The 25,123-nt window shown below is 37.5% G+C and overlaps 1 protein-coding gene across 1 annotated transcript in view; it reads left to right on the top strand.

Moving 5' to 3' along the window:
- Positions 1-25,123, top strand: part of KCNQ1 (potassium voltage-gated channel subfamily Q member 1) — a 551,524-nt gene that overhangs the window by 389,420 nt on the left and 136,981 nt on the right. Inside the window, exons 12-15 of the mRNA XM_045016478.1 lie at positions 129-204; positions 11,037-11,131; positions 11,798-11,844; positions 12,918-12,979. Coding sequence (XP_044872413.1) covers positions 129-204; positions 11,037-11,131; positions 11,798-11,844; positions 12,918-12,979 — 280 coding nt within the window. The remainder of the gene's footprint in view (positions 1-128; positions 205-11,036; positions 11,132-11,797; positions 11,845-12,917; positions 12,980-25,123) is intronic.

Genomic DNA, 25,123 nt, shown 5'->3' with positions numbered 1-25,123 from the left:
AGAAGGAATTGTTGCTTCTTACATAAACATTCACTTGTCACTGAAGCACTTAATGAAGGTTATTATCCTTATTATATGGCTGGAGATGATCTCTTTCACCGAACTCACTCGTCTCATTTTTCCTACAGGCTGCGAGAACACCACCGTGCTGCCATTAAGGTGATACGACGGATGCAGTACTTTGTGGCAAAGAAAAAATTTCAGGTACGTTTTGAACAGAGGGCTAGTTTTCTAAATAAGCCCTTTTATACTCCTGGCTTATTGTTTCTTTTATAAATGTAAGAAAAAGAGACTAGCACAATTCATATCAGTAATGGTGAGTCACGCCCACTATTCTCTCCCTCCTTGAATAGGGTGGTTGTTTAGCATCAGGTTAGTCCACTGTGGACACACTGGGAATAGGCTAACCTGCTGAAATGCAGCCTGAATTAAAATGTTGTTTTCTGCTAATGGACTTGACCTTTCACCTGCTGTTATCTCCATCTCCTTCTTGCAATGCAAACATTCTCATATGTCTTCATTAATTCTGAGTTGTGTGTTACTGTCATGCTGACTCAGTAGGCTTAGAGATTAAAATACTACTTTAACCTTGTTTTCTATCTCATACTCAATGTTAATGAAGTCCTGATAAGGGGCAGAGATGGAAATTTGTTAGCATACTGCAAGGTTTCTGCTTCGTTTCTTTTGCCCCTCCTATAGAGGTAAAAAAAACCCTTCGAAGTTCATGAGATAATCAGTTATCTCTATGCCTATAGCCTACATTGACATTTCTTCTGTCTCATTTCAGTTGCTGGTATTTTGGATACATAAACATTTAACAGTGGCTAATTAACTTTGGCCTGGTCAACATAAAAAGTTGCACCTGTCTGTCAAAGCTGTGGGGTTTTTTAAACCGATTTAGTTAACCCAATAGAAACCCCTGTATCAACACTCTGTTTGATTTAGAATCGCTTATATCAGTGTAGCTTGTATCAGTAATTCACTAATGGAAGTCAGTGGGCTTTGTGCCTTTATATTCCTTTGGCCCTTTTGCAAATCTCCCCCTATATGATTTAGTTTTACATTGAAAAATATAAAGCCTGAAATGCTGTAAATGAGCTTAGCTCCATTCATTGTACTTGCTACTCTAATTAATAAATATATAGTAATACATTCAATTAATAAATTTGAAAATCCTTGCACAATAGGCATAAAAGGTAAAATTTTGAAAAGTGCTTCAGTGGCTTAGGAGCGTAAGTCCCAATTTCAAAAGTGACTTAGGCACCATTATTAATAATCATAACAATACATTTCCCACCTTCAATCCACTCCATCTAAAATGAGTTTGTTACTCCTTCCCTTTAAATATTTAAAAGGGGATGGGGACTATTGAAAAGTAGTTGGTCAATAATTATTATCAATCCTTAGAAGCACCATTTGTTAATAAGAAATGAAATGAGACATTTATTTCCTGCAACCACAAAACCTGGGCCCTCATTTCATCACTGAAATTTATAAACATTATCAAGCTATTTTACTACATAGGTTGTGTTTAATGATTTTGAAAACAAAATCTCATCTGGAATATTTTCTATTATTGGTGTAGCTGGTAGTGCTGCTTATGGTTAGACTTGTCTGACACTTCCTACTATAAGGCCCTGTCTCCAGTTGCTTATAACTTTACCCAACCTTAACTGTTCAGGTTGAAACTTTCTTTATATGCTGAGTTTTTGCCACAGGTCACATTTTTGTGGAAAGTTTCAACTTAAATGGTTTAGCTGTTTCTGAGAACAAGATTAAGATATTTGGTGTTTTGCCGTATTAAAAATAATTCTTACAACCGTTTAGTTGAGAAAAATCCAGTTCCTCCGTGTTTTGGGGCAGGGACTTGAAATTTGAAGGGGGTTCATACTGGTGTCAAAGATTAGTCATGGTATTAACTAAGAGACTTAGAAACAATAGATCCACACCTTATATCTACTTCCCACCCGGGGTTTGTCAAAAACAGATTTTGAAAATGCCTGAATACCTTGTACAACATTATCCACCTGGAGAGTAAACTAAAGTCCCCTGCAGCAGATCACTTGATAGATAGAAGCTGAAAAACCATTGGACCGTTATAATGGGACTATTCCCTTCACACTTAAAACTTGTTTGTGCTTGGCACTCAATTTGCTAAACTGGCTCCTCCATTCTGCTGTATGTTTTGCCATCTGCAAGAAAACATGTTCCAGGCCATCTATCCAAATCCCATAAGGATGTTCTCTATCTTTTCCAGCATTTGTAATTATTCTTGAACAATTAGTCTTAGCCATTCAAAAGTTGTAAGTTTACATCTTACATACCTCAAGGCCGTACTATATGCTAATGATATGCTGCAGAATCTTCCAGTAAAGTTTTATCTGCAGTTACAAAGTTAGGAGTCAGTTTTCAAAAAAGTTCTAAGGTATTTAAGGTAAAATTTTCAAAAAACCCAACATGACTTAAAGACTACAAATACCATTGAATTTCAATGGGATTTATGCTCCTAAATTTATCAAGTGCTTTTGAAAACTTCCCACCAAATTGGGAGAAATCAGACATTCTTCCTTTGAATGAACAGTATATTGCAAATCTACTTTGTTCTATTGTATGCCCGCAAAGAGGAGTCTTAAGGGAATAAAATGTTTAGAGTTAAAATATGTACCAGCTATTGACTCTACACTTTCTATTAACCAGTCCAACCCAATGTTTAAATTAATCCAACATTGAATGATGGCACTCTTGAAAGCTAACATGGTAAGCATGTTTAGAATTAGAGTTGTCAAAAAATGTTCATAGAATTATTTTTTTTTAATTTTTCTGCCAAAAGTGTCTGCTTTCCATGGAAAATGTATGGGTTTTTTTGTTGTTGAAAATAAAAATGTTAGAAAACCAAAAAACCTCAGCTCAGCTTAATGGGACTACTTGTGCTTAAAGTTAAGTGTTTGCAAGATCAGTGCCTAAATATTTATTTTTTTAAGGGTGCATCCATAAGTACGATGTTGGAAGAATAAAGAAAATGTCCCAAATTTATCCAAAATAGATCTCAATGCAGCAAGGTTCTTAAACTGCACCAGATGTATTCAGGATACACCTGTCTATCAAATTCTGTGTAGCTATGTGTTGTTTTTGAAAAAAGTATCAGTCAACAATGGATGGTTGGACTGCCAAAGACAAATGTCAACCAGAGCCCAGTTTCAAACACTTCTTGTTAAAAAGTTATAATGAGAAACCAAATGGAGACTACACAGACATTTCTAATGGTGTGAAAAGTAAAAGTGAAATATTACACTAAAAGACCACTGTTGAGTAAAGCCGAAATGTATGCACAATTCTGAGGCCATTTTATAACACAACTCTAAATATAATGGCATCATTAGGCACCACCACAGAGAGTAATATTCTTTCCATAGACGTTTTAAAACCATTCTGTAGAACTCTATAACAAGGATATTATTCACTCATAAAGTCTGTAGGATTGTTTAAAATTGTGTAGAAATTTTTTCACCCCTTAGCACCATTTAGGTGCTGTACTGTCTCCACAGGGGGTGAATACATCACTGTTGAGGAAAGGTTCTATAGAATCTAGTAGACAATGGTATTTTGAGGGATTAAAAGGATCGTGGATGGTGCCTTATGTCTTACTCTACCCCTCTGCACAAGAGTGAATTTTATGCATCAGGAACAAATCACTTCTAGTACAGCCTAGTTTATCCACCCTATAATTTACTTTTAAAGCAGAGTACCATTCTTGAATGTCCTATTTAATTAATTTACTAGCATAACAACATTTTTACATCCTATTACAATTGTGAAAGCTTTTAAACTCCTGGACTCAAATTTATGTGCACTGGCACAAATCTAATGCACACAAACAGTACAGGAGAGCAGAACATGATCCCTGAGTCCTCAGTCTAATTTTAAAAAAAAAATCTATTTCATTCCAGGTAAGTTTTCTGTTGACTAAATTAGTTTTCTGCAAAAATATCTTTCATTCATGCACTGTAGAATCAAAAATTAAAAATCTGCTGTACATAGTGTACAAAGCTAAAAATGCAGCTTGGGGGTCCAGTGATGACATGAGGAACTAGTGTCTCTGTTGTGGTTTATAATGATGTCACCAGAAGCTCTTGATGTATTTATAGCCTTATAATTCAAAGTCTTACTACTTCCTGGACTGTATTTTATATGTAATTCAGTTACCTTGCTATCAATCAGGAATTGTGTATGTAATCTTCTATAATCACTGTGAGGTCTCTGGAAAACAAAATAGTTCAAAGCAACTTGTACTTCAAAGGCTGTTGCACACATTTGTACTGTTCGGTTGCACTTCCCAGAAATTTCCTTAGCATTCGCTTCCCTCTCCCTTGTTTGACTCCTGGAGAACTGCTCTGTGCATGCAGCTGCTGCACATTCAGCTAATAAGGAACAATAATACACAGCTGTGCCTATATTTAATGTTTGTCTTTCACTCTTGTGCCTTCTGAAAACTCTATATTTGATGCAAAAATCCTTCCTCACTATGGCATACCAGGGTACAATCCAGACTAATAAGTAGCTCTGTCACCCCTGCCCTGTAACCTGGGGTGCCCTTTACAATGCCTTGCTGCTCACAAACAGCCTCCGGCATGTAAATTACTCCCAGCTAGCCACAACTTGGCTCTTACCAGCCTTAAAAATTACCACAAGGTGACCCCAATACACTTCCACTCCTAGATTTTCCCCCAGAAATGTATGTCCTGTACTGCCAAGCCCTCTCCTGGGCAGTACGAATACATTCAGTCTGTTACTCCTTTAAGGGAATAATATTCACACAACTTGTTACCCCAAATGCAGTTATCCAGACACTTCAACTTGAACACACCTGATTAGATAAAACAGGAAAATAAGTTTATTAACTACAAAGAGAGAGATTTTAAGTGAGTACAAGCAATGAGGCATAAAAGTCAGAAATGGTTACAGGAAAAATAAAGATAAGATGTTCACTAATGCCTAACTTAACAAACCTATTAGATTGAAGCAAAATTTCTCACTACATTCTTCAGCAAATTACTGACCAAACTCTTAGGTCAGGACCCTTCCCCCAGAGTCCAGTGCCTGCTTCCTTTATCTCTTCAGGTGGAGTGAATGTGATAGGCAGGGAGATAGAGGGAGGTGCCTTGGGGGTTTTTCCCCTCTTTTTTATAGCTTCAGTCCCTCTCTTGAAAAACATTTCCAGCTGAGACCCAGGATGCAAAGTATTTATGTGGAAGGATATTTCCTGCTGTTTTTTTTCACCTGTTTGAACTTCCTTTGTCTTCCTTTCCTTCTGGATGACTCTGTTTACTGTTCAAATGCAAATTAAGCAGAGCACACATCCCTTTGTTTAGGACAGACCTGTTTGCCAACTTCTGTTTGGACAGGGCTGTGGAACATGTGTTAATAATACCATACAGGGAAATCTTATAACTTCACAATGTTGTCACACACATTTTTACCAGGACAATGCTGACCAGCAAATTATGAGTTTTCAAATGATACCTTACAAAGCATACTTTGTACAAAGATTATTACAGTACTGTGTTGAGTGTAAATACAGGGTGTATTCTGTCACACTAACCCATTTAGATTATCATCATCATCATCAGTAATGCTCCTAATTAGCAAAGGGATGAAACAGGCAATGTCATTGAAAGCTATTGGAACTGGCTTATATATTTGCTTTTCCAATACAGTCGGACCTGGTTATTCTGTTCCAACTTGCAAATTCTCTTTTGTCAACCAAGCTAACAAACCTTCCAAGTACTAAGTTATAATCATGATAAGCATTTCCTCCTGAAAGATCATTTACTGTGTCAATTTTTCACATGCCCATCCTAATTAGATAAAGTAAGCACAAGATAATCAGCTCTGACTGTTAAATACACATTCCTACCTAGTAATGCACCTTAACTTTATGCACACAACCTAAGCTCTCCAGGCCTCCGCCTTTACTATTCCTTAGCTGAGAGAAGCAGCAGGGTAACTTAAAAAGCAGGCTATAACGTACCTACTCATTTTGTTATCAGGCCTCCACATCCCATCCCTGTGAGTGCAAGGAATGCATGACCAAGACTATTGTTTTCATTTCTGTTAAATTAGGCTTGTCTTGTAGCTAAGTAGTTCTGAGTTTAGAGTTTTCAGCCTTATTTTACTAGACTCTATTCCATAAGGTCACAGTCGTGTATTCAATTTTTTTGATAGTATCGTGTTCACAATATCAGTCCATGGGCAAGATTATTGGCTAGTGCAAATTGGTGGTATGCAAATTTATATCAGCTGAGGAACTTGCCCCTTTCTTTGTGGAATCTAAGGGTACGTCTGTACTGCAATAAAAAGCCCTTGGCACCAAGTCTCAGAGTCCAAGTCAATTGACTCGGGCTTGCAGGGCTTGGCCTGCTGGGCTGAAAATTGCAGGGTAGGTGCTCAAGGTCAGATTAGGCTCTAGGCTCTGAGACCACCCCCCTCCAGCCTGAGTCCAAACATCTACACTGCAAATTTTAGTCCTGCAGCCCGAGTCAGCTGACCTGGGCCAGTCATGGCCTTGCTGCAGGTCTTTATTGCAATGTAGATGTATCCTAACTAAAGGATTTTTTTTAAAGAGTCAGGTTTCCTGTGAATTCTTCCATCCCTCTGTCCATGCTCAGATGTGTCAATATACTCATCCCTGCTACTTCCACAATTCTGACATGACCCAAAAATACATGAGTTTGTGATTTGCTTTGGGGTATCTGACAAACTGAACTACAGTTCCCTTAATAATGTGATTGAACTGAAAAAAGTAAATATGTTAAGAGAGAGATTTAAAAATGAGGTGATTAACTCTAGTAATTTGATAAGTTGATGGGCTAAGAGAGAAAAAATTCAAGAGGGTAAGGGAAACTGCTAAACCTGTTAGAAGTAGAACATGAGTCTGCTGAAGGTGTCTGACTTTGAAGATAGCTAAAAGTACTTATGGGTGCACTAGCAGTCCAGGCCAAGCCCTATACAGCACTTAAGTCTCCCTTAAAGCCTCGAACTAGAGCTTATGTGGAACTGAATCAATGCATAGGCCTTGTGCTGCCCTCTGCATAGGGGTGAATTGCAGCAGAGAAAACCTAAGAACTGTTCTGTAGCAAAACTTGCACCTGAGAGACACTTGAGAAGTCTGGAAATCGGTTCTCTCTCCAGAAAAGCTCACTCTGTTTCCAATATCAGCTCTTAAAAACTTCAGTTGTTTGAGTGTATTTCTTCTTTAAGAAGGCTGTTGTGATGGTCCTCAAGAAGACTGTACACATTGGGTGTACCACTGTATTAAAATACTGTGTTCTGATTTGATGGCTGAGAACAAGCTGAGTCAATTTTCTCCAAAACAGGTTGGTAGTAATTAGGGTAGTGTCCCCCCAAATGTGCTTTGTACTCCTCTAAGAGGACCCAAAGTACCAGCTGGGGGGCTGCAAATTGTCTTAAGCTTTCCTGTGGTTTAAAAATGAAGTCTTTGATGTTAGGGTGTAAGGAAAGCTTTCAGAATGTGAAATGAACATAACCAAAGCAGAGGTCTCAGCCTGAGTTTGCAGAGAGCCTGAAACAATAGCTCTAAAGTGTGTATTGCCCCATTCATTTGAATGGTTGCTAAGTCAGATGCTAGCAGTGATACCTTAAAAGTCAACATTGTAAAATATTTTGTGGCTGATCAAAGCACATAAGAAAGGAGAGGAAGATCTATGCCACTATTTCATCAGAAGGGGGTGTATGGAGGAATAACTGGAGGCGTGTGGCAGTTTTGTACATTAAGAGGTGTAGCTTTTAAGAGCACATGGAAAGTGTATGTGTGTTGGCAGGGAGAGCACAACTGACTTCATTTTTCTGAAAGAGGATCAGCTTTCAAAAGTTTGGGAAACACTGGATTGGAGTATGAAACATATCAGTGGGGGTTTGTTGTATTTTAATGCATTATTTATTTATAGGCATTGTTTATTTATGGGCCTCCAGCATTCATCACTGTAGTAACTCTTTATAGATTAGTGCAACCATGTTTCTTTTACCAGGGGATTTGTTCATTGTGTTGCAGCATACTGGAACTTTTGAGAACTATTTAAGAGTTGCGGAACTTCACCATTACTCAATAAATCTTACTAGAAGCTTTGAAAATGGATGCTATTTAAACTGCAACTTTAAAAAAAATAAACTCTACCATTGTTTCCCTATTCCATGCACATGCCTTGGGTCTGATTCCCAAGGGTAGGCCTGTTGGATTCTCGCTTGATAGAAACAGTAAAGGCTGTGTTATGCAGCCTAACAGAAAATGTATACATGGTAAACAAGCTTGAAAACAAGAACTGCCTAATGTGTATATGGAGTAGAAACATTTCACACAAGCCCAGGCCACATTACTAATACTATTAAGGACAATGACTTTATGACAATTTGGGGTAATATTGCTGAATCATGAGAGCCCATCTCTTCATACTGTGCAGACTGATAGAAATTTAAATTAGTGTGCTTTTGATATTGGTACAGTCAAATGGCAGCTGTGTAAAGGGAAATGGGGGTTTGGAATAAACCCCAGAGGAAAAGAATTAGCGGTTAGAAGGCAGATGAAGTGCCGAAAAGGAGCAGAATAAATGAATGTATTCTGTGGGTATCACCTCCATATGTATGGAGACAACATCCATTTCATTTTCATTAAGTCTTGGAACACTGGGGAAGTTCCAGAACACTAGAAGAAAGCTGATGTTGTGCCAATATTAAAAAGGGTAAACAGGATGATTCAGGTAATCATAGGCCTGTCAGTCTGACATTGATCCTGGGCAAGATAATGGAGCGGCTGATACAGGACTCGATTAATAAAGAATTAAGTGAGGGTAATATAGTTAATGCCAATCAAAATGAGTTTATGGAAAATAAATCCTATCAAACTAACTTGATAATTTTTTTGGTAGATTATAAATTTGGATGATAAAGATGATAGTGTTGATGTAATATATTTAGACTTCTGGTAACGCATGACATTTTGATTAAAAAACTAAAAAAATATAAAATTAACATGGCATACATTCAATAGTTTTAAAGCTGGCTAACTGATAGGTCTCAAAATGTGCAATCATCATTGAGTGGGTATGTTTCTATTAAGGTCCTGCAGAGATTGGTTCTTGGGCCTACCCTGTTTAACATTTTTATCAATGACCTGGAAGAAAATATAAAATCATCACTGATAAAGTTTGCAGATGACACAAAAATTAGGGGAGTGGTAAATAATGAACAGGACAAGTCACTGATACAGAGCAATCTGGTTCACTTGGTAAACAGGGCGCAAGCAAACAATATGTGTTTTAATACAGCTAAATATAAATGTGTACATCTAGGAACAAAGAATGTAGGCCATACTTATACACTGCGGGACTCTAGCCTGGGAAGCAGTGACTCTGAAAAAGATTTAGGGATTGTGGTGGATAATCAGCTGAACATGAGTTCTAGTGTGATGATGTGGCCAAAAGGGCTAATGTAATTCTTGGATGTGTAAACAGGGGAATCCTGAGTAGGGGTAGAGAGATTATTTCACCTCTGTATTTGGAACTGGTATGATGGGTGCTGAAATACTGTGTCCATTCTGCTGTCAATAATTCAAGAAGATTGTTGATAAATTGGAGAGGGTTCAGAGAAGAGCCACGAGAATGATTAAGGGATTAGAAAACATGCCTTATAGTGCTAGGCTCCAGGAGCTCAATCTATTTAGCTTAACAACAGGAAGTTAATGGGTGACTTAATTACAGTCCATAAATACCTACATGGGGAACAAATATTTAATAATGGGCTCATCGGTCTAGCAGAGAAAGGAATACCATGACCCAGTAGCTGGAAGTTGAAGCTAGATGATTTCAGACTGGAAATGAGGCATACATTTTTAACAGTGAAGGTAATTAATCATTGGAACAATTTACCAAGGGCTGTGGTGGATTCTCCATCACTGAAAATTGTTACACCTCTACCCCGATATAACGTAACCCATTCTAACACAAATTCGGATATAACGCGGTAAAGCAGTGCTCCGGGGGGGGGGCGGGGCTGCGCACTCTGGTGGATCAAAGCAAGTTCGATATAACACGGTTTCACCTATAATGCGGTAAGATTTTTTGGCTCCCAAGGACAGCTTTATATCAAGGTAGAGGTGTATATCATAATTGGATGTTTTTCTAAAAGATATCCGCTAGGCCTTATTTTGGGGGTAGTCCCACAGTGTATGTCATATAGGAGGCAAGATGATCACAGTGGTCCCATCTGATCTTGGATCTATGAATATATATTGCTGGACTCGTGTCAAGATTACTTGGACAGCATATCCTGTTTTCTGTGTTTGGCTGCTTACAGACCTAAAGGAGCATTTATGCAACAGCTAATCTAGAATACTGGGTTGATGCGAAGGCCCAGGTTTCAGGGAGGTCTCTAGTTCAACATATGTTGCTTGCTGGGCTGATGTCAAGGCACAGTGCTCCGTAAGGTCACTAGTATAGCAACATTAATACACTGGGCTGATGTTAAGGGGCAGGCCTCCGTGACACCAGTGGCTCGGTACTTTTAGCATGGCCTGGTGTGAAATTGCTGGCCTTCTGGTTATTGGCTCAGAAGAGTGAAATCTGTTTGTGCAAGAGAGAGAGTTTATGGCAACTGGCCTGTGACCATGAAGCTTACTTCCAGAAGAGCCAAAGATAACCACAAACCTCAGAGCAAAATGCAAACACTCTTCTTTGACTTCTCAATTCCTCATTAACCTGTCCAAAATTACATATCCCTACAGTATGGAGGGGGAAAAAGAGAGAAACAGAGATTTTTAATGAACCATAATAAATTTGTAAGGTCCTGGGCGTGGTAAAAAAACCCAAAAAACTGGAAAGTCTTAATATTCTCTCATGCATGTAATAGGGTAGAAAATCATTGGTGTGAGTTGTCTGAATAATCTGTTATTGAGGCAAATCACTGGCCTGCCTTTGTGTTTGCTGTGGTATTTGTCAGGCTCTTCATGTTTTGGTTTTGTTTTGCAGCAAGCTAGAAAACCTTATGATGTACGAGATGTTATTGAACAGTATTCTCAGGGTCATCTCAACTTGATGGTACGAATCAAAGAGTTGCAAAGAAGGTATGGCATAAAGTTCACTATTCTAAATGGTAAATGTCTGTGAAGAGGATTCTAATAAGCAGTGCAATCAGGTGGGGAGGAGAAGATTTAAAGGATTGTAAATGGCACTTAGGACTGCACAATTAGAGAAATACTGTTTGATGTAATTCACAGTAAAGGTTTCTATTTTGAGAATTAAAAAAAATATGTAAATCATTAAGAACCATTGATCAGAACTTGGTTCTTTGTATTGCTTTAGTGGCTACAGACCCCAACTATAGACCAGTATCCCCACTGTGCTAGGCACTATACAAACAGAATAAGAAGACAGTGCCTGCCCCAAGGATCTTATCACCTAAGAAAAGATACTACAGATGGATACAACAATGCAAGCATCAGAAAACTATTAGACAATACTGATCACCATGAAAAGCAGTGGTCATTGCTAGAATCTATAAAATAGCTGAAGCACTGAGACACCCACTTAGGGCTGATATTTTCTTAACTACCAAGGCCAACTTTGGATCAAACGATGTTGTTCATTTGTGCTGCAAAGCAGAATTACTTGAACGTTGCAGCCTATTATTTGGAGAAGAGGTTTTTCAACCAAAGAAAGTGAATATTCTGTTTAAATCTGAGGAAGAGTTATCTTTTGTTACGAACAATACCATTTCTTTCTGTTTACAGGTTGGACCAATCTATAGGGAAGCCATCTCTTTTTATTTCTCTCTCAGGTAAGATAATAAATTTTAATTCCTGTAATCAGTGACATGTTTGAATTAAAAAATGTCTGCTCCATAAGTATATGACTAAGAACCACAAGAATTTGTAAGGTGCTCAGGTACTATGGTGATGTGTGATATATCTTTCTTTATTTTACACATATGGGAGCTGAAGCATAGAAAGCATAGTGGACTTGCCCAAGGCAGCACCATAAATCAGAAGTCCTGATCCTCTCCCCCTGCTTTAATCATTATACTACACTAAATAACAGGCTACAAATAAACCTCAAAATGTAAGAGAGATGTCTGGAATAAAGCTGATTACAACATATTTTTGTGAAAATATCGATGAAAAATACTTTTAATTACTTATCAACATTTCAAAAATTGTCAGCCAGTTCCAGCCTGCAGTTGGGCACCTGAATTCATATTTAGCCACTAGCACTTCTGAAAACTGGGTGATTTTTATGTAGCCACCTAATATTAGGCATCCGGTTTTTTAAAATGTTGCCTCAGTTACTTCAATGGGGATTATATTCAGAGGGGTGTTATGGAGCTGAAATCAACAATATTCATATAGAGCTTTGAATTGAAATCATAATAGAAGTGCAAAATATTAATAGTATTTATTTGTTTTGAGATGTGGTTGCACATAGATTGATATCATCTGATTGGCCGCTGAGAGCTATTTGTTAATGTCATTTCATTTTAAATTTCTAGAAAAAATGCAGATAAAACATCCTCCATGAACATTATCAAGGTGGCTGTAGAGCTTTACATTGTTCCAGGTTGTTTTTTCAGCTGGAATTAGAAACATAAACTAAATTAGGAACCGTTTAATTCTCTCGGTTTAAAGCATAAAGTGAAGGTTGAAAGTGCTCTAGACTAAAGAGCTATTAAAAACCTTGGCTTCAGCTAATGCTATAAAAGAAACAAAAGGTAGTTTTATGAAATAAAACTAATCATCCTAGCAAAGGTGTTCAATTATTCTGCACTGGTGGGCTAGTTAAACACACCATGTTGTGGCTTAATGCTATATTGTTATAACACTGAGTATTCATTTGAAAATATGCCTTGCTCCACAGAAAAAAGCAAAGACCGAGGGACTAACACGATTGGTGCAAGGCTGAACAGAGTGGAAGACAAGGTAGGCCTGAGTTAGTAGTGGTAGTGGATAGAGATGGTCCATTACTGAACAGCACTGTGTTTCATAGTATTCAGGAAAAATGTATGGCTTAAAATGGAGTAACATGCCTGGCTTTTCCAAGTGATGGAAAATAATTTTAACACTGAAAGTTGCATTTTCTTCATGATCATTTTAATAGCACAGATGAAGAAATCAGACTTTTTAATTGATCTCAGTCTCTTTTGTTACTCACTTGTTTTTTTATTTTTAATGGTATGTATTACACATGTCTCAATGCTCTACTTCCTTCCTTCCTCCATGATAGATAAAAGGCTCTGTTCCTTTAATACTCTGGTATATTACAGTCCCAAGATTTCTCTTTGATCATTGATTGCTCTGTTGTTTATATAACTCCACCTACTATTCCTTAGAGAGAGAGGGAGCAAATGTTGTTCTGTCCTGGTTTTCATTCTTTATGACAAATGGAGTTTTTCCTTTCAAGTGACATCAAGCCAGGAGAGAAAAAGCTGTTCTGTAATCACAAATTAATAGTTAAGTGCTTTGCTGCAGCCCTTTATTTCAATGCTAGCTGCACTTGATGAGCTAGACAGAAAGGTAGAGATTTATGTCAAATTCAGAAATATAGAGTTGCCTATGTTTGTTTTAAGGATAGGCAGAGAGTTAAGAGAATTATTGATTGAAGCTTTCACCCATCTTTCATAGTAAATCTTTTTTAAGATTTGCAAAGGTTCTATTAATTTTATGGTCATTTTCACTCACTTGTTCAGTTTGCTGGTTTGGTTAAGACTGGAAGTACAATTTGTGAAGTATCTTGAGAAAAGAAGCTCCCACGGCGCTTCTAGCATAACTGGAAACAAGCTAGACTAATTATCTCATGAGAGAACTTGGTTTTGCTTTAATTTCCAGTCCACTTTTGCAGACCAAAGAGGTTTGGTCAAGGCATCCAAACTTCCGAGTTGCTTGGGCAACACCTAATCTGGAGATTCACCAATGATTTGTTTGTTTCTCACATAGTTCTCCATCATGCACCACGTACATGTAAATGATCATGCTCAGAGATTTACTTCTACATAAGTGTTAGTATATGGTGTTTTAAAGAAAATAATGGATTGAAGAGTTAGGGGTCAGATTCAGAGATGATGCATGAAGAGGTGCATACTAAGCAATGGTAAGGGAGTGTAAGGTTGCATAGGCACCCAAACAGATTTTGCACATTTAGGTGCTGTGCAGTGCTCATTCAAGAGTCTGTACTTGGAAATTATACACACAAATGGAGCTCATTTCTCAAAAAGCTGGCATTCTACTTACCGTATGTTGTATCCTTGAGGTGGATTAAAAATGTTGAACGTGGCAAACATTGAACGTTTCTCACCTTGGCAACTAGCCTTTGACCAAAAGATAAAGTAGATTCTGTGTGCTGGTGTTTGGAAATGTACAATAAAAGGATTTTGAGTTGTAGCTGGTTCAGGGAACAGAAATCCACTTTCTAAATCAGTGATACTCAGACTGAGGCTCGCAAGCCACAAGTGACTCTTTAAAATGTCCCCTGCAGCTCTTTGCAGCGCATGATATTAAAACACTGTGTGATTTAATTATTAACCAATCTAAAATAATCAATCTGGATGCTTTTACTATGTTATTAACTAACTAAGTTACTATCTTGCACTAGGTTATTAACCAATAGAAACCTAATTATATTGGTCTCATGTTACAGTTGGAATAAAAATTTCAAAACCGCCTAAATGACATAGAAGATTAAGTGACCTTTACAAAAGTGACTTAGGCACTTAAGGGGTGATTATCAAAGGCACAAATGGCAGGTGCCTAGCTCTTGTTGAAAATTAGTTACCACTTGTGCCTTTGTTCTGTTTCAGAGTTCTGTTTCACTGAAAGTCAGTAGGACTTCAGAACATTTGTCCTATTTTCAAAAATGACTTAGGCTCCGTAGATGCTTTTGAAAATTTTACCCTGGATCTTTATTTTTGTAGACAGTATTCTGTAAGGATTCCATTTTGTTTTGAAATCTGTCTTCAGCATGTTATTTAGCATTTGCTTAAGAGAAAAGCAGAAGACAATCTCAAATACTAGAGCAGTGGTTCTCAAACTGGGGTTCGTAAAATGGTGCAGGGGGTTCTTGGGAAAAAAATCCCTAATGGTGGACAGAGCTGTCCCTAGGGACCCTGGGCAGCACGAGGTCAGCAGTGCAGAGCTCCTGGACTTCCAAGAGCTAAGCAGATCAAAGCAAGCATCTCTATCACACTGAGGAGATTTAAACCTCAAGACTCCTTATAAGAAATGGAAAGGGAGGTGGATATTTTTTGCTGTTTTTAAAATTAAATAGGCAGCTAGTATTGTTTTTAAAATTATTATGAAGAAAAAGTTTAAGCTTTGTTGTAATGTGCATTGTTTGCCTGGACTGCTGAAGACCTGAATGCTTGTGTAGGAGAACTCTTTGAGTTGGCTTCTTAAATACCTTCATGCTGTTTCACATCTGATACTCCTTGATGAAACCTAGGAGCCTTGTCTTATAACAGGCTTATTCAAAGTGACACAAGCTATGAAAGTGAGAGCTTGAAAGTGTGTTGCCATTTTCATAATGTAATAAAAATACTGTCACGATAAATGATAATTAATAAATAGTGTGTAATAAGCATGTCATAAAAACAACATTTATGTTTCCAAGATCACTGCTTTTATCATTTATACCCAGGTCAAGGAGAATATCCCTGGAAATATTCATTTTTAGGAGGGGGTTCACGAGACTTGACATTTTAGTGAAAGGGGTCCACAGGTTGTTAAAGTTTGGGAACCACTGGACTAGAGTAACAAAAAGTAACTTTAGACCTTCTGCAGCTGCAGTAGAAATTTGATTTGTGCATAGTCAATGTATTGACACAGATATTACTGTATTCAACAGAATATTTGCACTGTCCAAATGAATTTTTTTTGTCTCACAGCTACTTTCAGATAAAGTTTTTGCACATAGGACTAGCTGTATTGATTAGATAATGTGCATCTCCGAAACCACAGATGACCTAATAAACTACAAAGAAAGTAGCATCTGATGCTTAAAAACAAGGCTAAATTTTAACCCACATATTCAAAAATTAAATAGGCAGTATTTTTATATTTCTATGACTTGATATAACAGTCATAAATTCAAGGTGTACTGATTTGTAAGGATGGACAAATAGTAATTAATTATTTAAACAGTGATACTCGGACCTCAGTGGTTCAGGAGCCAAAGGAGTGATCAGTGTTACCCAAAAGAGCCCCAGTAGTATGAATTCATTGTTTCATTTACTATTGTCCTATGTATTCATATTTAAACAGTATGACGGGGAAATGTGATATTTCCTATGTAGGGTGGATAAACACTCCATCTAGTACATCTGTTTCATAAGTAACTAAAATGCTTTTATAAAGAGATTCAGACCCAGATTCTCTGCTGCACACGAACACAGTGGAGGCAATGGCTGGTATAGGGCTGTCGCGAAGCTCGTTACGGCTCTTTGATTCTCAGGTTGTTCCAATGGTCCCTATAGTCTGTCCTCCAGCTGGGCATATAAACTGACCATCCCCTCCAGCATAGCTTGCTCACACACTCCTGGTCTGGCCACGAACAGGGAGTGGCATATAAGCTGGCTGTGCCCCAAATGAGGATTCCCCATGCCAAGCAAATTCTCAGGGGCTAGTTTTCAGCTTCTTTGCACCAGCAGGAGGGGACCAAGGGATTTCAGATGCATCCAGTTATCAGTCTTTGCCAGCAGAACAGTTATTCAAAGTTACTACTTGCACACGGCATAACAATAGCCGGAGGATCAGGGGTGACATCATTGCCCCATTGAAATCAATGGCAAAACTCCGATAGACTTCAGCAGGGCCAGGATTTCACTCCAGGTAGCTTGCTTTTTTCAAAGCTCCTGCTCACCTTAGGAACCACTTCCTTCATTATTGGATCTTTCTAGGCCTTCCCATCACTGTTGGCAAAGCATTTACACTTGTCTGTAATAGTGAAAGAAGCAAATCTATTCTAGATCTACATGTATCATAGCTAGCAGTGGCCACTTCACAAACAATGGTATGTGAAAGAGAAACATTTCTGTGTTTTATTAATAAGTGGGTTTTATCCAGAGTTAAACGTCACTATTTTTTCCAGCAATCATGGCATGTTATAGAAAAATTCTGCCCTCTCAGAAAAATTCTGAATTTTCATGCACTGTTTTCTAGAAATTAGGAACAGTTTGGGGGAGGAGGGTGGTTCCTGCCAGCAAAAACTAACTTTTAATTTTCACATGAAAAACACCTTTGTTTCCACTGAAAGAGGAACATTTTTTTCTTCCAGTGGTGGAATTTGGCACCTCTCATTAGATCTTGAAGGGGAAAACAAACGCCTCTTAATATTTCTGTATAAAATATCACCCATGTATCTGTGTACTGAATGAGGTAGGGTCCTGTGGAAAATATAGTATGTGATCATATGTATCATAATGCATATGCACAAGGGGGCCAAATTAAAGAAGAAAAGGTACAAAAAAATCACCCCAAACACTTTAAATTTGTCAAAGTTACAGGTAACTGAAAACAGAGTCTTATAATAGCATCAGCCAACCTTAAATATGGGTGTCACTACCTGAGTGGCCTATAATAAGAGCTACAACACTCACTATCCAGTGTGTAGTCAGAACACATTTTAGTTCAGCCATTGTTCTCTGCTGCATAAGAGTCAGTGTCGAGTGCCTTGTTCTTTGAAAGATGAAGCTAAATCAAAAACCACACCCTGCCCATCTGTTCCTCTAACTTGCACCTCAGAGGATGTGGCTGAGCCGGAATGTAGCAAGAACAAATCAATTTATTTGCAGTGGCCAGACCTTTCTTTTCATCCTGTAACATCTGTGAATGTCCAGCCCCCCTGACATCCAGCCCCCAACCCATGAAATCTGGCTGCTGCTGGCTGACTACCAAATGCAAAATCAAAAACAGTTTTCCAGAACTGCACAGCTGTTTTATGTGCCACTGTTGATCGAACTGCAGAACACACCACATGCCAATGGTTTAACTCTCAGAGTGTGTTGAGTCTGATGCAGGAGAAAGTCTACAGCACAGTCGGGAACCTTTATTTGTCCTTTCTTCTCTCCACAATGTGACTTGTTTGTCTTGTGACTGTCATGATAATTGCTGATACTAAAATTAATATAATCCCATCCAACCATTTTCTTATCATTATTTTAGATATGGTAGGCCCAAACTTCATTTTCTTTTTTTTTTTTTTGGTTACAGCTGGACACATTACTTAACTTCCCATAGATGTTTTGGTGTCAAAACATGTTATCCTGGAAGATCAGCTGGACCATAGAGCTTGGGCAAAATTTAGCAGTCCGGGATTCTGATATTCTACTCTACCTATGTGCCAAAACTCCCACTGAGGTCAAAAGTTCTGCCTGTGTGAAGAGCAGAATATCACAATCCATGTTCACAAGAAATTAAAATATACTTCTCCCACATAAGATCTTTGCTGTAATCATTGCTATAGTAAAATTAGATTCTGCTTGCTTAAGAATTACTACTACAATCCAAAGCAGTTTTCTGGGTGTACACTTCTCTGTGCAAACATGAATAATTGCTTTCACTGAAATCATCAATCCCATTGAATAGTTAGCATGGTCCCCGTTAAAATCTTTACAACACCTTTTATAAGTATAAAGAATACTGTGAATAACATGGTACTGTTATCTATTTCTAAAAATAAAGTTGTAAAGACTTAAATGGGAACTGCTGTAAATAAGTGGAAGCCTTGTTGTAGATGCACAAGTCAAATTGAAAATAAATTTGTCATGGGAAGTAGTTTATAATCCTTGAAATATTTATAAATTCTCTTAATAAAAAGAATCATACAGTGGTTTATTCAGTTGCCCATTGGTATGATGGAAAATAGAACTGTTCCTTAAAGGTAAAACTCTTTGAGAAGTTGTTCCTACATGTTACTACCCAATGGACAAATGTGCAGCAGTATTTTGATGCCTTGGTGGTGGTGATATGCACTTCTGTACAAATTGGAACCATGTCTCCTATTCTCCTTCATTTTATAATGCCTAGTTCTCTAAAAAGGTGTTTGATTGTTAAATGTATAGATTCCCCATGAAGAATCCGTTGCAAGTACATGACCTGCTCTCAATACATTAGCTAAGTATGGAATTTACTTATGTTCAACAAGAGCAGTGATACTTCAACGGCCTTTTGTACACTAGGCTTTAAACTGAGTCTGAAAATCATATTTAACATTTGTCTAAACGCTGCTCTGGCTAAATTGGTTTCTACTGTGGTTTGATCACCAGTTTAGAAATGAGCCATACTAGATGTATTAGTTCCAGCTAAACCAGTTCCTAGCTTTAAGCCTGGTTCCTTCACTCAGTTTGATCCTTAATATGGATGGAACCTAAGATCCAGTTGCTGACTGCTACTATTTTTCCTTTGCCTGGATTTTGCTGTTTGGCCCTTCATCAAATAGTTCCCCGTTATGCAGATTTCATACTTAACTTTGGATTTTTACATCTGTTACTGTTTAAAAGCCTGCTAGACTGGATAAGGAATATGAATTTCTGTAGCTACATACTGAGAGAGGTATCTAACTGATAAAATATGTAATCTGCAAGGATTTGATTACATATTTAAGACAGAACATGCTTTTTTAAAAAAAATCCTCTTAGTGCCTCTTTGGACAGGATGTAAAATTGAAGTTCTGGCCACTTTTCATCATTATCGAATGTATGTGCCCTTTCATAATAATACAGGTGTACTTCATGTCCTGGGTAAATTTGAACTCTGGTATATTAGAGTCTTCCTACTGTCTTTTCACTGTGTTTGAAATTTGATTCATTTTTTCCCTCACTTCCTGCCCTAAACTGTTTTATAATTTTGCTTTGCACTAATAAATAGCTGCTGGGTTTTACCCCAGTGGTAGCTACTTTTCAGTGATAAATGACGTATTATCCTATATCTACCTGACAGGAGTGCTGCAAGGTTTAATTATTGAATGTTTGGAAGATACTTTGGACACTTGTAAAAAACACACTATAGAAGTCTGTATAGTATTATCAACATAATCATTACCTATGCTGCTATTATGCACTTACAATAGTAGCACTTAAAAAAAATGTTTTCTGCATGAAGCACCTCTTGCACATCAAGCGGCCAATCCTGTCAGGGGCTGAGCACCTTATGTTAGTTTCATTGTAGTCAGTTGGAGGTTGTGACTATGTAGCATGTCAAAGGATCAGGCCCAAATGCTGACAATATTTTCTTACTTCCAAACACAGGGCATCTATACAATTTTAAATGTTATGTTCCAAGAACATATTCCATCATTCCCCACTCTTAAAATAAATTCAAAATGAACAACTTTTGTTTCCTGTGCTTCGACACTGCAAACATTTAGCATCATGTGAAACAATCCAGTGCTGAGGAAATCCCTGGAACTATCATTCTTTGCTAAACTCTAGTTTTCCCATCAAAAGCTTGCTTTAGGTTCAGATCATCCATCATACTTAATTCAAAAGGTGGGGGATATTTTTGTTTGCCTTTTTTATGTTTAGAGTGTTTAATTCCTCTCTGACATCAATGAACAGAAATTAGACACTGAACTGTAATCAGCAGAGTCAACATCCCCCATCTGTCCCCTCCTATTTTCCAAAGATGAAATCTTCCCCCCTACACACATCCCGCCCAATACATAACACTCTAATCAGCCCTTAACATAGTTTCTTTTCCAAACTCTCTTTTTACTGAATAGTTTCTGTTTTGATACCATGATTAATAGGCTTATGCTCAAATTTCTATATAGTTCTATTCAATTCTAACTGCACTTGCACCAAATTCCCCTAAGCAGCCCATCCAGTGGGCATTTATTAAAGCTGATGTTTTATAGTATCACAAAGTAAATGATAAATCATGCCACTGGTAATACAAAATCCAAGTATACATCCAGTGCAAAAAGATTTAGGACCTGTGCCAAAGTCCATTAAAGTCAATTGGAGTCTTTCCCTTGACTTGATGGGATTTGAAGCAGGCCTTTAATCACCACATAATACAGTCATGGTGATCCAAAATTTGAATCTTCCCTGATCAGGGAGGGCTGAATTACTGAACCCTTTTATAGTCATATAATATTGAAATTCATTTTTCCACTGTATTGTGTGATCCCAGCTTGCTCAGTAATGTATATGTGTTGTGATAATTATCCATGAAAGTACTTCACTGAGCCTGTGTGTCTTTCTCTCAATATTAGAACCTCTGGTTGTGCACACTGATGTTGGACATTGAAAGTGGCCAAAGTCGATGTGTGTAAATAGCAAAAAAAAAAAAAAAAGTCCAGAAGAGGAAAACTGCTTCCTTGTGTGTATATGATGAGATCAACCTGAGCAGAATCTGTATTGTTTATTTTATTTTATTTTTAGTGTTACTAGGTAAGCTAATACCACTAATGCCATGTGTATTGAAGAGTCTGTTTCTTCTTTGTTTTTATCAGATACATTTATGGCAAGAAACCATAGATGTTCCTGTATTCATCTGAACAAGATTATTGCCATTAATACCTTCGTCTCCATTCTTTGTAATGCCAGTTCACAGACAAAAGTTGGCAGCATTTGATATTGATTCCGATATGGTCCTGTGTGGGTATGATTCATGTCTTCAAAGTCTGCGGTGCAGAGGCATAGGTAGGGTGACCAGATGTCCAGTTTTTATAGGGACAGTCCCGTTTGGGGGAACTTTTTCTTATATAGGTGCCTATTACCCCTCCACCACCACCCCCTGTCCCATTTTTTCACAGTTGCTATCTGGTCACTCTAGGCATAGGAAATAATAAGGCTCGTAGGGCTAGCATGTGAGGAAGTGATGTGCAGTAATTTTTTTCATGTTGGGTGCTTGTCTGAGAGGGAAGCTGCAATATTAATTGAGCTGTCGTTTTTCTAAGCCAATATGTTCTGACAATGATCATCATTAAAAAAGACCACATTTCCCAAAAGGTACTATTCCATGCACCTAATACAGTAATTTCCCATTTTAAATACAGGAGAAAACTCTGGTATCTCAGATACTCCTCAATCTATTGGCAAATGCTGGTTTTAATGTTGACAACTGTGCACCTGAAAAGAATCCTTCACATGTTGCTCACCTTTCCGTTTTCCTTGAAATGTCTGCCTTCCTTAACACATAACCATTCATAGTGCCTTTTAAATGTGCAGCAACACAGCACCCTGTACTCCTTTTGGGAATGTTTACTCTACTTCCCGCTGTACCATAAAAAGCAGCACACCCTTAAAAGGCAAGTCTTTGAACCTGCCTGGCAGACGATGGCTGTCTTTCACACTGGTATGCAGCAGCAATAGAGCAAATGTTGAAGTGATTTTTAATTGAATATTAATGCTGAAAAGTTGATGTTAATACTGTAATAATTATTTTTTTAAATGCCATGGCTTCTATTTTCCTGGACAGCAAAGAGTGGCACAGAAGGAAATGTCCAGCATTTTGCAAGTTGAATCTATGTTTGTACTAGCCAGTTCAGACAACTGTTAAATATTGGCATCCTGCAGCATGCAGATATAGATCTGACAATCTATCTTCTAGCTGCCCAGAAATAGAACTAAAAATGATCTGTTTGGAACCTTAATTTAGAAAGACCTATCAAATCAATAATACCGTTACAGCTACTAGCAAGTATTGACTGATCCACTATACAGTTTTTTTGCAACCACACACAGAACGAATGAGGAGTTTAAAAAAAATAGCTGTATAAGAGATTAATCACTACCCCTTCAATCTTTGGCCTCTGTCCAGAGACTACGGTACAAGAGTAGGGTAGCAGTTTTGGTGCTGTATTATGTGATGTGAGATACCTGTTTTCTATAAACAGGACTAAAATCACATCTCCCTTTTACATAAAATTTGCAGATGACACCAAGCTCGGAGGAATTGCAAGCACTTTGGAGGACAGGAGTAGAATTCAAAATTATCTTGATAAATTGGAGAATTGGTTTGAAATCAACAAAGACAACAAGTGCAAAGACAATAAAGACAAGTGCAAAATATTATACTTTAGAAGGAAAAATCAAATGCACAACTACAAAATGGGACATAACTGGCTAGGTAATAAGTAGTATTGCTGAAAAGGATCTGGGGGTTATAGTGGATCATAAATTGAATATGAGTCAACAATTTGATACAAAAAAAGCTAATATTGTTCTGGCATGTATTAACAGGAATGTGTAATGTAAGACCTGGGAGGTAATTGCACCGCTCTACTCAGCATTGGTGAGGTCTCAACTGGAGTACTGTGTCCAATTCTGACTTTAAGAAAGATGTGGATAAATTTGAGAGTGCAAAAGAGAGCAACAAACATGATAAAAAGCTTAGAAAATCTGAATTTATGAAGAAAGGTTAAAAAAAACTGGGTATGTTTAGTTTTGAGGTAATAAGTTATTTTCCATGCCTTGCACAATGAGCCTCCAATAACTGAGTGAGGCTCGTAGATCCTACTACAATACAAATAAATAAGATGAATAATTGAATTTTATTTTTATTAAATAAATGTTATTTTCACTAATACTTCATTAAAAGTTGTGCCTAGGTACTACTGTGATGGTCACAAAAGAAATGAGCAGTGTTGCTAAGTCTCATAATATTTGATGTTTTTTCTTAAAGCCTTGGCTCTTAGAGTCATGGGATTATGTGAGAGCCTCAGTTTTCATGTTTTAAAATTAAAAAAGCAAAGGTGAAATCCGAAACTCATTGTTGTTAATGGGAGTTTTGTCATTTTTGTGAGGTGCCAGGTTTTCACCCCAAGTTTCTCATGGTTGCAGAGAAAAGATGGAAAACATAATTCAAATCTATCCTGAAGCCTCAAAAACCAGAAGGTAAATAAAAAATACAAAATGTATTTTTAAAAATCCTGGTTTTAAGCCAACTCTGATTTTGGGGGGCCTGACTCATAACTTTTGAATGTTTGGGACTAGCAATAATGAATGAGTTGTTATATACAGGCTTTAAGTTCTGTCACTTGTGATTCAAATACCTGTATACTTACTCAAAGTAAGTAGAAATTCAAGAAAAAAAATATATAACAAGCTCTGTGTGTGTTTATTTTTTTTTTTAAATCCTGTTGGGTAACTCATGAACAGCAAGGTTTGAAGGAGGAACCATCAGGAATTTATCTGCCGATCAAACAAATAATCCAATAAACAGTCTTCAAATTAGCTACTCTTCTGGGAATCTGTTTTTGTGTTTATATTTGAGTAGGGATGTGAGTGGATATAAGGTCTGCAAATTGAGATGACTGATCTTCCGTTAAACCACACAAATCCTGTTTTGTCTAGCATTTCAAAGTTAAACTTATGATGAAAGCAAGACTTGAAACTCAGCCCACACCATTCTTGCGTGTAGGTCGTTTACATCTGATGTGGAGTGGAGATGCACAGTGACTTTGCATACAGAGCATGTGGTGCAGTTGACTGGAGTAGGTACTCTACAGAAAAGAAAATAGAAAAAAAGTATTATAAAAAAAATTACAAGAAAGGCTTTTTCCCTCAAAGCTAGATAAGAAACCAAAAGACCCTCTTCCAGCTTTATTTAATTTTTTTATAGCACTAAATTGTTGTAGATAAAAACATCAATACATATTTTAATACAATGGGCTAAATTTGACTCTGGTGTAAGAAGGCGCAACTGCAGTGAAATCAGATGCATCTGGACTGATTTTGGCCCAATGTCCTTGTTTGTTGACAGAACAACCTCATTAGAATTAAAATAATTGATCTTTATATTAATTTGAAATTGGTATCAGGGAGGAATGTACATTAAAGTCAAGAGGAAACATTTTAGTTCTGAGTCCTTTCGGCTGCATGAAAAGTACAGGCAAAGGGAAAATATATCTCCTTTCTTCCCCACTTTACTCTTTTGTGTCAGCTAACTATATTGTGATTAGAAAAACACGGGGATGCAACCCCTGTAGTGCAACTGCTCCCCCATTCAGCCAGAGGTGGGGAATGGGTTTAGCCTTAATGCCAGGAATAGAGCTGTTGCAGGGTGTATTTCACCTAGGGAAGGGGGGGGCAAGAGTCATAAACTGCTTCCATCGCTGCTCCTGAGTCA

Source organism: Mauremys mutica, chromosome 4, assembly GCF_020497125.1.
Source record: "Mauremys mutica isolate MM-2020 ecotype Southern chromosome 4, ASM2049712v1, whole genome shotgun sequence".
NCBI classification, from domain to species: Eukaryota; Metazoa; Chordata; order Testudines; family Geoemydidae; genus Mauremys; species Mauremys mutica.
The sequence above is the reverse complement of the archived record's forward strand: the minus strand, read 5'-3'. Positions and strand labels throughout refer to the sequence as shown.